Consider the following 14,481-nt stretch of genomic DNA (forward strand, 5'->3'; position numbering starts at 1 on the left):
CTAGATGGATCTTTGAGGTGGAGCCTGAAGACGCTGAAGCAATTGCAAGGGCTAACTTTTGCGCACTGACTGGAGTGGATCGTGGAGTTTTTAAAATTATCCACGATCCTAACAGGAAAAAAGCAGTTGAGGCTCCAACAACATCGGACCTCCCTGTAGAACCTGATGTCCAAGAGGACATGGAACAGGAGGAGGAACCTTGGCCGGCAAATTTCCCTGATTCCAAGGTAAGTTCAATTGGGGCTCTTGATTTTTCAGAGCTTGGGTTGGACTCTGGGTCAGACGTAACATTACAACCTGACTCACCAGTTTCCATGCTTGGTATTGATGAAGCAATGGAGCTGATAAAGGAAGATCTTTCTTCCAAAAAATAACCAGGATAGGAGCCATTCTGGTTTCATTCATACTGCTAACCAATGGCTACAATCAAGGTTGGTCAAATCAATCTCCATCATAGCATTGCTGCCTCAAGCCTTATGGCCAAAAGGTTGAATGATGGAGAACTTGATATTGCTCTTATACAAGAGCCTTGGACCCGCAAGGGCAAAATAATGGGTCTCAATGTTAAAGGTTTTAATATCTTATATGATACCCATTGCGATCTTCCCAGGACCTGCATAATAGCTAGGTCTAATCTAAATGCCCTTAATCTTGTTAAATTTCTTAACAGGGATTTAGTCTCCCCAAGGAGAGTTCCTTGGTGGTCTTCTGAGCTTAGTAAATTACGTAAGAAATGTAGGAAGTTATTTAACAGAGCAAAGAAATCTTATGAATGGCAGTCCTACAGAAACGCTCTAACTGCTTATAACAAGGCGATCAGAGCATCTAAACGTCGCTCATGGCAGACTTTCTGCGATGGCATTAATACTAATTCTGCCACCGCAAAGATTGCAAAAATTCTTACTAAAGACTTTAATTGCAGTTTAAATGCTATCCGTCTTGCAAACGGAAGATACAGTGAATCAGGAGAAGAGGCTCTTAGAGAATTACTAGAAGCACACTTCCCTGGATCTCATCCTGTGGAGAATGAAAATCTACATATTACTACCACAACTACTTGTAGTAGGAATGACTGGGAGGCCGCCAAAATGGTGGTCTCCTATGAGAAGGTTGTATGGGCCATAAAGTCTTTTAAGCCCTACAAGTCACCAGGCATGGACAACATCATACCAATGATGCTTATCCAGGGGGTGAATACACTGGCCCCTATTCTATGTAGGATTTTTCGATCCTGCATAGCATTTGGGTATATACCTCTCTCTTGGAGGAATACCAGGGTGATTTTCATACCAAAACCAGGTAAGGAGAATTATTTTGAGGCTAAATCATTCAGACCAATCAGCCTCACTTCCTGTCTGTTGAAAGCGATAGAAAAGCTAATTGACAGACACCTCAGAGACACTGTGCTCATAGAAAGGCCACTGTCCTCCTCACAGCATGCCTATCAACCAGGCAAGTCTACAGACACCGCTCTGTATGAGCTCTCCTACTTGCTTGAGAAATCTATCACAGATAAGGAGATGGCTCTCGCGGTTTTCATTGATACTGAAGGTGCGTTTGATAAAGTCCCTGTTGAGACTATCATCAATGCACTTAGGAACAGAGGCATAAACTCAATAATTACCAGATGGATAGCGAATTTGCTTTCCTCTAGGTATGTTTGTTCCTCTCTATTGGATGCAAGCATGAAAGTGCATGCAACTGCCGGATGCCCCCAGGGAGGGGTTTTGTCCCCTATCCTATGGTGTATGGTAATGGACTCCCTGTTAGTTCGGTTAACTGCTCTTGGCATTCCCTGTATCGGGTACGCTGATGACGGTGTTATTGTTGTCAGAGGCAAACATGGAAAAACTGTCTCTGATATCATGAATAATGCACTCCTAGAAGTAGCTAGGTGGTGTTTTAAATCAGGCTTATCTGTCAATCCATTCAAGATAAGTTATGTAGCCTTTACACGGAAAAGGCAACTTGATCTAGGTAATGTATACTACCTGGACCATAAATTGGAACTCACAGAGAAAGTCAAGTTTCTCGGGGTTTATTTTGACTCCAAACTAAATTGGGGTCTTCAACTTGAATACTGCACCAACAGGGCCAGAAAAATTTTCTGGTCTTGTAGAAATGCTATTGGTAGAACATGGGGATTGTCCCCCAAAATAGTCTACTGGATATACTCAATGATTATTAGTCCTATCATCACTTATGGCGCAATCGTCTGGTGGTCAAGGACTAGATTGAGCTCTGCAAGGTCTAATCTTAACAGACTACAAAGAATGGTCTGTGTAGCCCTGTCAGGCTGTCTCAGGACCACTCCTACAGCTGCTCTAGAGAGCTTACTTGGGCTTCTTCCATTGAACTTACGCATTGAAGTTGAAGCTCAGACAGGCGTAAAGCGTCTTATGTACCTTGGCCTATGGAAAGAGAATTCCAAACACTTGTCATGGGTACATCTTGTTTCACAAGTGAAGGATTTATCCTCTTTTATTATGCCTAGTGATTTTATGTCACTAAGATATGCTTTTCACAAGCCCTTCAAGATCCATTTTCCTACTAGAGATGAATGGTTCAATTCTCCTCGGTGGCCTAAAGGCAAATGCCTGATATGGTACACTGATGGGTCAAAGATTGGTGCCAAATCAGGAGCAGGAATTTACTGCTCCAATGATGGTACCAAACTTCACTTTCCCCTGGGAAATTATGCCACCGTTTTTTAGGCTGAGGTCTATGCCATTATCTTGTGCTGCAAGTTATGCATAGACAAAGGATATCAAAATACGACTATCCGCATCTGTTCTGACAGTCAGGCTGCTCTCCTATCACTGTCAAGGTGTAAATTCACCTCTTTGTTAGTGTGGGAATGCTTCTCGGTCCTCTGTGACCTGTCCACTCATAACAAGGTATCCCTGCATTGGGTACCAGGTCATATGGGTATCGGTGGAAATGAGCTAGCTGATGAAGCAGCACGGGCTGGCTCTAATGCAATTTTCTGGGGCCCTGAACCTGCGCTGGGAATTTCTCCCTCCTCATTTAGGGCAACCATATTCAAGCTCTACGGCAAGATCGCCCATGAGCAGTGGCGCGCTGCTGACGGTCAAAGACAAGCTAAGGAGCTGAATCGAGACTGTCCTAGTGTACGTCAAAAGGAGCTCTTAAAGCTTAACAGAAACAGTATAAGGAAGATCATTGGTCTTCTTACTGGCCACTGTATCCTCAGAAGACACCTAAACATTATGGGAATAGAATCAAATTCTCTTTGTCGGGGATGTCATCTAGAAGAAGAGACATCACGACACATACTCTGTGATTGTGAGGTCTATTCTGCTCAAAGATTTGAGCATTTAGGACAGCATATTGTCAATGCCTGGGAACTGCAAGATGTTCCTGTAAGGTGCTTGCTGAATTTTATTTCAGCCATAGGGCTTTCATGCTAATCATGATTTTAGGGTTTGGGTACAATAGACCTCTGGTCGATGTGCCCTGCTCGTCAGAGCTGCCCAACCTCTAAGTCTAAGTCTAAGTCTATGCTCGTTCGCCAGTAATTGAAATAGAACAGCCTAATAAATTTTATCAATTTGTCTGAAATTCAATTCGTCAGCACTCATAAAGCAAACTTCTATGTGCTTAATTGTTGAGAGAAGTACTATACACAAATGGATAATAGGTAAATGTATTTTTCAAACAGCAAATTATGGTACTATATCAATCTCCAAAAGCAAGGAATGATTTTATAAATCTGTAAAAATACGTATTTATTTATACCTAAAACAAAAAATAATTTGAAACTGAAATATGTTCGCATCTAAAAACCTTATACTTTTTAAATTTTAGGTTTTGTAGATACATAAATAGGAAGATGGGGTATAAAATGAGATAGCCTTAAAAAATTTATTAACATGTTACAAGTGTTTAAATTTTAAGTACAAAAAAGGACGATTTTGTCAATAACACGCCAAAAAAAATTATGTAAAATGAATTTCCCACTTGAAAAATATAGACACGTTGTATAAAATAACTTATGCACCCATATTAATAGTAATCGCAAGTAAACTGGCCACTATTTCACAACACAATTGCATTTAATGAAACAATAGTACCTTTGAAGAAGTTACTTAGAAACTCCCTGCCATCCCTTCCACAAGCCACACCATATAAGTGCCTGCAAGATTAACAAAAAACCTCAAGTCATAAGGGAATAAAGATTGCAGCCAATTTTGCAAAGGAAAGGACATCGTACTCAAAAACTTGGAAATTTAATTATTTCTAAAGAAGTCTCTGGCGTTAGCAAGAACTTTTTGCAGTTAAACTTAAAAGGTCTTCTAAATACAATTTGTCGACAAAATTTACTCAAATTAAGAAGAAGAAAAAAAATTCCACAATTAAAAAAAAAATTCTTAAAGTGCCCATTGCATCCTTTTCTTGAATGCAATGCACTACTAAACATAAATTAACTAGACTTAGAGTGATGCAAAAATATTTCTCTTAAACATGACAATGCCACTAAACCATACATTCAATTGGGTATAATATAGCCTACGTCACAGGTTGTGTTATTCCTACTAAATTTAACCCATGAACGGCATTTTCTGCGAGCCTAACTTCAAGCCACAAATAAACAAACGAAGTGTTCGATTGTTTAAATAGCTGCTCGCCAGATTTTATTGCATTATAAAGAAAAGTTATTGATATTCGATTTTTGATTAATAATTGATTTTGTTGTTCCATCTTAGTAAGTTAATGTTTTTAGTAACTAAATTTAAAACTCAATTAAATTAAAAGTTTTTTTCTCTTCTGACAACGTGAGAAACTGGAGTGTTTTGTAGTTATTTTTCACTATTTTAATGAAAATTATTTCATTATTTTATTAATAAAGTGCGATAGGAATTGTCACTTATCTTATAAATGTGAATTACTCATTGTTTTATTAATTAAATACCCATTCAAGCTGCTGTTCGATGAGTTGGCATGAACACAAACGACATTATCGAAATTCTTTCTCAGTAAAAGTTCTTGTATTTAGTGAATAAATTTGAAACTAATTGTCTTTATTTTATCTATTTTAAAATATACTTTTTTAAATGTAAATGAGCAGTTGTGAAAATTCAGTGTCTTATGGTCACTTATCACAATAATATGAAGTACTTACTGTTTCATAAATGTAGTGCAAATTCTTTTTTATTTTATAATCTTCCAGTTTAGAAGTGTGTTCGATGTGGTTGAATTATTTCAAAGGGATATTAAATAGATCCTTTCTGTAGCTCTATTAGTTTAAGTGATAGTATTGTTGGGTAGCTATCTTCTGTAAACTTCTCTTTTATTGTTATTTAAATGAAGAGTATTTTATTTTGATTGATTTTTATATGTTTGTTTAGCTAATCGGAGATATATTCTTGGATTGTGTTTTTAAGAATTATAATATTGATGCTCTTTCAACAAAGAATAGATGTTTACCCGTGTCTTTTAATCTAATTCTTTTATTTGTATTTTTATTATTAGGTACTTTACTTATTTACTTTTTTTTGTTTAAATTATTGAGTATATTGCATCATAAATATTTACAAAACTAGTAAACCCCTGGCATAATCAGTACTAGTGATAAATTTTGTTACAGATTTGTGTTTATTAAATGTTGCACCTTTTTACTTGTATTTGTACATTTATTCTTATATGATATATTGTTTTCATTGTTATTTCCAGCTAACTCAGTATCCAAGATGCCATGTGCTTGTGTTGCGTATGATTGCTCCAACAATTCTTATAAACTGGAGTGAAGAAGGTTTCTTTTCATAAATTTCCATTAAATGATGAGACTCTATTGTCAATGTGGCTAGCAAAAATCAAGAGGATTGGCTTTGTGCCAAATAAATACAGCAAACTCTGCTCGGAGCATTTTGAAGATGATTGTTTTGAATATCTGCAAGGAACAGGTTAAGTTATTTTTAAAAAAAACACTTTGTTAGTATTTTTCCTAATTGTTATTAATATTCCGATTAAGAAAAACGTGTAAATAATTCATTAAAAAAAGTTTTTAAAAATTTTGACTTAGTAAAAGCTGCGCTACAATATTTATTTTGCTACTCATTTCAATCTAAAGGAAAGTAATTAATGTAGATGAAAGTAATGTACAACATTTGTTTTAATCATTAATAATCGGTTCTTAATGTTATTAGTTGAAAAAGTTCATTTATTTTATTGTTTATTTATAATTCATGTATTTTCTTATATCATCTACTATTCAGCATAATTGTTACATCACTTGAATAATTTTCCTATATTTATGTTTAGGAAGAAGAGTAATAAAAAAAGAGGCTGTACCTACAAAGTTCAGTTTCATTCCCCCAAAGTGTGACAAGAAACGAACCTCATATCAGTTTCAGTGAGTAAAAACACATGAATGCTTAATTAATAAAATAATTTTAGTTTAGTATCAGTGTTGCAGTAATATAGGAGTTTCCTCATCGGAAGGCGGACACTCTATCATACCTGCCAAGTCTCCTGTTTTTTAATGAAGTCTCCTGTATTTTATGACTATCTCCTGGTTACCTGTATATTCACGAATGTCTCTGTAGTTGTTGAAGAAATACAAAAAAGAAAAGTAATGTTGATAAAATATCCATTGGTGGAAAAAATACTTCTCTTATTCCTCAACAAATATTGCTATTGCCAGTATTGCAGTATGTTGAGTATTAATTGTTTAAGTTGAGGTGTGATGGCCCAGGGGATAGAGCATTCGCCTTTCGATGGGGTGAACCGAGTTCGAATCCCAGCGATGATTGGTCGATACGAATTCTGCAACCAGCTTGTACTGACCGCAGTCCTGACATGAAATGTTCCTAGTGGTAGATGAACCATAGATTATAGTCCCCTTGCTGTCAGGCTAATTGTGTAAGGTTTTCATCTTTGTGTAACTCAAATGCGGATTAGTTCCATAAAAGGAACACTCCACAAAGCAAATTTCTCCCAATACTTAATCCAGGAGTTCCATTATCTTCTGGATTTGGTTCAAAATTACAAGGCTACAGAGTTGAATCTCAGTAGTTGTAAATAGGATCGGTTAGTAAAATCTCCGTTATTTTATTTCCCCAATGTTGTCAGGTATGCTCTATTGTCGGAACCATCACAACTCTGATAGTGATGTATGCATTTAATTTTAAAATGATCATTTAATAAATGTTTTTTTTTTGGAATATAATATTCATTTGTTATAAGTATAAATATATTCATTAAAAAATTTCCCTTTAAAACTGGATTTTTTTTATTTTTTGATAAACCACATATTCAAAGCTGGATTCAATCGTGAATTCATACTTTATCTCATTTTTTTGTTGATAGTATTAGTATATAATGGGAAATAGGTTTATTTTTGCATGCATATAATGCATATTTTTCTACCTATGCATTGTTTTTTTATGTAACAGCAAAAATCTTTTCCTTTTTCTCTCTTTCAATTTTAAAGAATTTTAGAAAGGGAACTGAGAAAATGGAAAAATATTGTGAATAATTTCTTCAAGATAAATATTGCCGAAATATTTCAAGTAGAATACAAGCATTGAAGATAAAGAATAACTGTGGCATAATAAAATTTTTTTTTGTATTATGCCATACAGTCATTATTTATCTTAACAACACATTCTAGTTATAGTTACTCTGTTTTCTACAGTCAGCCTGTGGACTGATCATAAAGACACTGTTACCAGTAAAACACTGAAGTCAAGCATGACTGGCTCTGTATTATGCTTGAAGTGTTTAATTTATCTTCATCTCTAAAAAAGAATCTTATGATATTAAACAGAATCCTGCATGGGTTGAGTCAATAATTTTGTTGGTTACATAGTTTAAAATTTGTTTTTAAACTTTTTTGTTTGCCAGTCGCATCCTTGTTATCAAGATAAGTGTTAAGATTTGATATAAATGCTGTAGATAAGAGAATAGAAATTTATATTACTGTAAACAAGAGTGACCACTTTTTTTTGTTTCAACAAAATTAATGTTTGTTTTTTTTATAATTTCAATAAATTTAATCTTTGTCTCTCAAAAAGGTCTCCTTCTACAAGTGTGGACATTGGTCCAGATGACGGAGCCACAAGTAGTCCTGAAGTTGATTTGCCACCAGCAAGAGAGATTGCAACTCAGGCTGAAGGTGATGTTGTGTCTGCCTTGTTGGCTGTCAATACGGCTCTGGAAGAAGAGCTAAAAAGTCTTCAGATTAAAATTTCATCAAGCCTTTTCAGAGTTGATGCCATTCCAGATGATGTTCATATGAGAGCTGTCAGCGGATTCTCTAGAAATATTTTTCACACTGTTTTTTCATTCCTTTGCCTAAATAACTGCATGAAATATGTTAATAACCTGTCTCCTATTAATCAGTTTTTTCTTTTTCTTGTTTATCTTCGTACTGGTGTATCCCAGAACTTTTTATCTATTCTATTTCAGATTCACCAAACAACTGTTTCTAAAATTATTAACCATCAATCTCATATTATTTTTTCTAAATTAAAATCTGTTGATATCTGGCCTTCTCGTGAATCTGTTAATAAAAGTATGCCTTTAATTTTAAAAAGATTTCCTAAATGTCGCGTAATAATTGATTGCACAGAATTTCCTATCCAACAACCATCTAGTCCTCTTCTTCAACAACAGACCTTTAGTCATTATAAAAACACCCTAAAAGCTTTAATTGGCTTCCGGTGCCATCTCCTTCATATCTGATCTCTGGGGTGGCTCAATTTCTGATAAATCTAAATTAGTGGAAAAATTAGAGAAAGAAGACCGGCAGATAAAGGCTTCAAGATAAGAGTTGGAAGAAAAAGAACTTGTTACGCATTTAGTGGACAAAATTCAATTTTCTCTCTTGAGTAGTATCAAATCACCGAATCCATGTAGAAAGGGGCCGAATTAAAACGTATAAAATTTTTGAAACTTTGGCCCGTCGTTGGTACATTGTGAACGAATTCTTTTTCATTGTTGCTTTTTTTGCCAACTTTGGCAACCCATTAATAAATTTACAGAATTATTAAAAAAAAATCAATTTTATTGTATATATTTTGTTGTATTATTCATTTATTATATTTTATTTGTATATATTTTATTTTGTTGTATTATCCTTTATTAATTTTATCTGTATATATTGCATTTTGTTGTTTTGTATATATTAAAGCATGGAGTCTAGAGTATCATATGGAGACTGTATATATTATAACTGTAAGATATATATTATTTAACTCAAAGCTTGCTCTTTGACTTAGTTTAAAATACATAATTAAGTTTATTTGAAATTACTTTAAATGTTTTTAGATCCTAGAACGTTTTTTCCTCATGAATAGTGTGTGAAGTATCATCCTTTGAGTCATCAAAAAATGAATTGCTAAATAATTGACTCCATTGTAGCTGATGTTAAGTAAAACTATGCAGCTCTTTGGGGTCAGTCATATTTGGCCAAGAGTTAATGAAGCAGAAGCAAGAGTGTTCTTCCGATGATAATTGCCACGGTATGACTTTTTTTTTCTATTTATATGTATGTAACAGTTTAATAAAAAAAAAATTATTGGTGCGTATAAAGTAAAGTTACTCATGTATAAAAAATGATAAATGGAAATATTCGATATATTGTACCAGTATTTGGGTTTGGATATAGTCATGATTAATATTAGTTAAATGATTGATCTTTGTAATAATTAAATTAAGGCCGAAAATATATAGGAGGTAAATAATTAAGGGGGACGTGATCATTAAGGAAAGTGGTTGTACAATGCTATCGTGGGAAAACAATAACCCAATAGGTCCAAAGGGTCACAAAATGTGAGGTTTGAACAAATTGGATAAATTGGTATCACCAAATTTAGAATAGTGGTGAAATTGAGATAAATTAATAATTAAGGAAAAATACAATAATGACATGCCAGATACAAATATATTAAATATATATATTATACAGTAAGATGATGTTTCCAATAAGAAAATTAAAAGTTTCCTTAACAAATAAAAAAGTACTCACCACACACATACAGAAGGACATGATAAATCATGAAAATAGAGGCAAATAAATTTTCCAGCACAGGATTAAATTAACATATCATTTTATTTAGTAACATACATCTTTCAACACATCTACCAACACAAGAAAGGCATTTTATTAAAATGGGTGACGGGAGAATTAAAACACAGAAGGCGTCATAGATAAAAGTAAAATATAAAAGATCGAGTAATTTTAAGGTTAAAATAAATATGAAAAGAAAACTTAAATTTGAGAGGACTTTTAATGTTAAAGAAAATTAAGGGTATAAAATGTTGTTTTTACATTTTACAGAAAATGATTACAGCTTTGGATTTAATTTAAAGTAAAGGTTAAGAAAAAATGTAAAAAGAAATCCCTCGATACGGACCGAAGTCTGCATCTCGAAAAAAAAAGGGTAACCCGCCCGAAGGCTCGAGAAAAAGAGAATGTATTCCAAGTGACTTAAAAATTCCTTAACTGGTATAGGACCAGAAAAATTAGGACCAATTAAAATTTAAAGAGGTGGAGAGTTTGAAATTTAAAGGAAAGAGATTGGCTAGTTAGCCCCCCTAAAATTAAAGGAAGAAAAAGAAAGGCGTGAATAGAGGGGTTGATTTACTTTCCCCACAGTAAGTGCGATGACCGCAATGACCATGAGAAAGGTCAACAAGAAAGTTGAAAATAAAAAATTGCTAAATTGTAAAAAAAAGAATAACGTTTAAAGAAAAATTAAAGCTTAGGTAAAATTAGATATTAAATTGTCACATTACATTAAATGTAAATGTGACAATGTAGTTATCCAGCATATTAATCCAAATTTAAAGATTGATATATATTTTTTTTTTTAATGTTAAAAGTGTTTCATTGTTTCAGTCATGTTATCCTAAACTTTTTAGGCTTGCCTTTTTTTATACAGAAATTTATTATTATTTTTTTGACAATGTAGTTTATTAAAAGTTGTTAAAGCTTCTAAAATTAACTATTTGAACAGAGCCAGAGTTTACTAAAAAATTGCATCAAACGACAATAAAAGCATAATTTTTATTTAAAAAGTATTAAGAGAAAAACAGTTTTAATACAGTTCTTTCAAAGTGTAACATTCAATTAATTAAAATCAATAGCTATTCAATTGAATTTATAATTGATTTTTATTTGTTTGTTTAATTTTTGAACTACTAAAATAGCATTTAACTTTGTGAATTTGTTTTAGAAAAATGTAAAAAAAGGAAATAATGTCTAAAAGATAACTTTTACCAAAGAAAGATTCTTTTACCAAAAAAATAAATTAATAAATGTTTGTTTTTGCATGATGTATATTTAGCCCTGAGAAAATTCTATAACTTCACTTTAAAACAGAGTCTCAAAAATAAAAACCAAGCAATATTTAATAATAATTTTGACTTATCTGAAATAATAAAAATGAAATTGGCACATAATTTTATAGGTTCGTTTCAAAAAATTTCTATAAAATAATCATCAAACACTGTATCTCAAAAGAATATATTGGCCTGCTTTATCTTGCATAATTTCTTTGAAATCACTGAAAAATCAATAGAATGAATGGTTTTGCTTTTACATGTACAATTCAACTTTCAAAATAAATTTTAAAAAAAGGAAAAATTGTGAAAATTTTAAATTATAACTAAAACATCTATGCGATGAAATTTGAAATAGTTGGAAGTGCCAGGTAAAAAAAATCACATATGTACAAAACAGAAACTAAAAATATATGCAAGTATAATACAATTTAAAACAACATTATAAAATATTTAAAAGGCCAAGTTTCAGTTCAGTTGCTAATGTTTTTGAAAATAAAATGCTCATAAAAAGACAATGAATAAATTAAAAAATTTTTGAAACTATTTGAAAAAATAGTGATATTTGAAGCACAAGGTAACAAGAAAGAGGTGAATACGATTTTCCTGAATCATTAATTCGCGTATAAGCAATACAATATAAATATAATACAAATTGCTTACAATTAAAATAATTATGAAGTATATACTAGCTCATGTTTGAATTCAGTTGCCTATGGTTTCGCTTTTACATGTACAATTCCATTTTAAAAATAATTTTTTTTTAAAAAAGGAAAAAATTGAAAATTTTCAATTATATCATAATAAATCTTTGCGATGAAACCTGAAATAGTTGGAAGTGCCTAGTAATATAAATTGCATATGTACAGAACAGAAACTCATAATATATATAGGTATAATACAATTTCAAACAATATGAAATATATAAAAGGCTACGTTCAGTTAAATCTTAAATTAAGTTAAATCATCATGAAAAATTTATTATTCAAAATATTCAACATAAAAAGATTTTTAGAATGAGGAAGGAATATTTTTATTTTTTGGCATAAGGCTATTGAGTAAAAGAAATGAGAATGAGTAATATTTAATGATATGCTTGATATATAATTATGTTAATTTTGAAAAATTAAGAACTTATATTCTAGCTTGAAAAAAATTATACAAAGATTTCTCCAAGCTAAAATATAGACTCTTTTATGGTTAATAAAGGCAAATAAAACTTAAAATAAAAATCTTTTAATTTTAAAAACATTCCTTCCCACATGGATTTGTTGAAAATTATTCTTTCAACAAACACAGGCTCATTCTCTTTAAAATATAAAACAAAATAACATTCATTGATATTTGCTAATGCCATTTGTCCTTGAATCTGATACATGTAGGCATGATTATCACGGAGTTTAAAGCCTTTATTTTCATCAACTTCAAGACAAAAATTCTTCCTGAACAGTACTAAAGAATTTAAACTTAGTTTAGTGGGATTATAAACACATTTAATTTCCACTAGAATGGGGTCTCCAGGAGCATACAAAAGGCCATCTGGAGAAGCACCCAAAAAGGGATAAAATGGATTCACAATAAGTCCCGTGTTCCTGAAAGTATAATCAGAAAACTTGTGAGCAATAATGGTTTTCACACCATTTTCACAGTCACGTCCATGAGCCACGTGGGATAAATCCTTCGAATTACCTTCATATAACTGCTGAGCCAAAACATCAATGAGCTGAAACACGGGTGCAAATCCTGTGGAAGTTCGAGGCAGTTAAACGAATTAAACGCTCCATGTATCACTCTGACTTTGTTTTACTGTTGACTTTTCAACAGCAATTGCTTCATCCAAAGTGACTATTACCTTATTGTGCATGAACAAGTTCTGTACAAGTTCAGCACAATCAGGTATAATAGTATGCATACCCCCAATGACCAATGCAGGAAGAGGTAAGCTTTTACTATATGCTAAATCATCTTTGTCACATTGTGAAGGATTCACAACGTCAAAGATAGGAGCATTTAAAGACATAGCATTTAGGGTACTAAAATTTAAATCAGTAGACACATTTGAATTGAGAAACTCATTGGCAACGAAAAAAAATTTTTTGGTTCTCGCTTCACTGCCTTCTTTTGGTGCCATCTCACTTCAGTAGAAGCAGCATATAGCTTTTCCGCACTGTAGCTTTGAATTGCATAGAGAAATGCAAGAGAGTGCTTGCAAACAGCCTGCTCTACCCCTCCAGCACAATCGCACTTGGCGTTTATAACCTGAAAGAAAAATTAAAGAGTAATAAATTTCAATAAGTAAATATATTATCAAATATTGGCAAAGTTTTTTTTTTAGTACAGTTCTTTGATACATATTTTAATCTTCTTTACTGTTAAAGACATAAGGTTTCACAACTTTTAACTCAAGCTTTATAAAATATAAATGCAACAGTAATATAAAAGAAAAAAGTTTATTAATCATTTTGTTTTCACACACATTTATTTACCATCTTCATTAAGCATATATAAATTACCTATTATAAATTTATAATCAGTAAAAATTAAAATTTCATCTGACTTTTATATTTAAGAAAATTAAACTGAAACATTTAATGGTCTTCCATGTTTTCATAATAAGATTAATAGAAAGTGAAATTAAAATGACGTATAATTATAATGAATACCTACCAGTTACTTCTCCCATTTTTTTCAAATATTTTACCCACGAAAAAAGGCTTTATTTTTAGATAAATAATCTTAACTTCATATTTTTAATTTCACAAAACAAATTAATCTAAAAATATGAAAAAAAGCATATATAAAGTTTTAGCTTATTTTTTTTAAAACAAGAAAATAAAACTGTTTAAATTTGTTAATGTATTACTTAGTAAAAAAAAATTCTAAATTAAATTAAAAAGTTAATCATATAAAGCTCACAACTCTGACAAATTTATGCTGCACAATAAATTACATAAAATTAAATGTGCATCAATAAGTTTTAATGAAAACAGTTTCACTTTAAAAAAACTCACTTAGTGTTCCAAGTGGGGTTTTTTTAATGTGGCCCACCCAATAAAACCCGGGGTTCGAAGTGGGCCCACTTGGCGAACACTGGAAATAGCACATGTGAAATGCAAAACGAAATTTAAAATAATACATTACAGCAAAATAATGAACCAAAGAAAATTCAAATTT

The 14,481-nt window shown here is 32.1% G+C and overlaps 1 protein-coding gene across 1 annotated transcript; it reads left to right on the forward strand.

Annotated features, from left to right (window-relative positions):
* The first annotated feature begins 5,274 nt into the window (after window positions 1-5,274).
* LOC147816980 (uncharacterized) lies at window positions 5,275-8,706 on the forward strand. Its single transcript, XM_087157625.1, has 3 exons — window positions 5,275-5,924; window positions 6,283-6,373; window positions 8,037-8,706. The coding sequence occupies exons 1-3, from the start codon at window positions 5,819-5,821 to the stop codon at window positions 8,704-8,706; spliced, it is 867 nt and encodes a 288-aa protein (XP_087013751.1). The 5' UTR covers window positions 5,275-5,818.
* Window positions 8,707-14,481: the final 5,775 nt, after the last annotated feature.

This window comes from Parasteatoda tepidariorum, chromosome 1, assembly GCF_982258835.1.
Source record: "Parasteatoda tepidariorum strain Cologne lab strain chromosome 1, Ptep-v5.0, whole genome shotgun sequence".
NCBI classification, from domain to species: Eukaryota; Metazoa; Arthropoda; class Arachnida; order Araneae; family Theridiidae; genus Parasteatoda; species Parasteatoda tepidariorum.

Bases quoted from the DNA above. Each gene is read 5' to 3' on its own strand.
- LOC147816980 (XM_087157625.1), top strand. From the start codon at position 5,819: ATGTGGCTAGCAAAAATCAAGAGGATTGGCTTTGTGCCAAATAAATAC. The intron at 5,925-6,282 runs GTTAAGTTATTT...ATTTATGTTTAG, and splicing joins TGAATATCTGCAAGGAACAG to GAAGAAGAGTAATAAAAAAA. The intron at 6,374-8,036 runs GTGAGTAAAAAC...TCTCTCAAAAAG, and splicing joins CGAACCTCATATCAGTTTCA to GTCTCCTTCTACAAGTGTGG.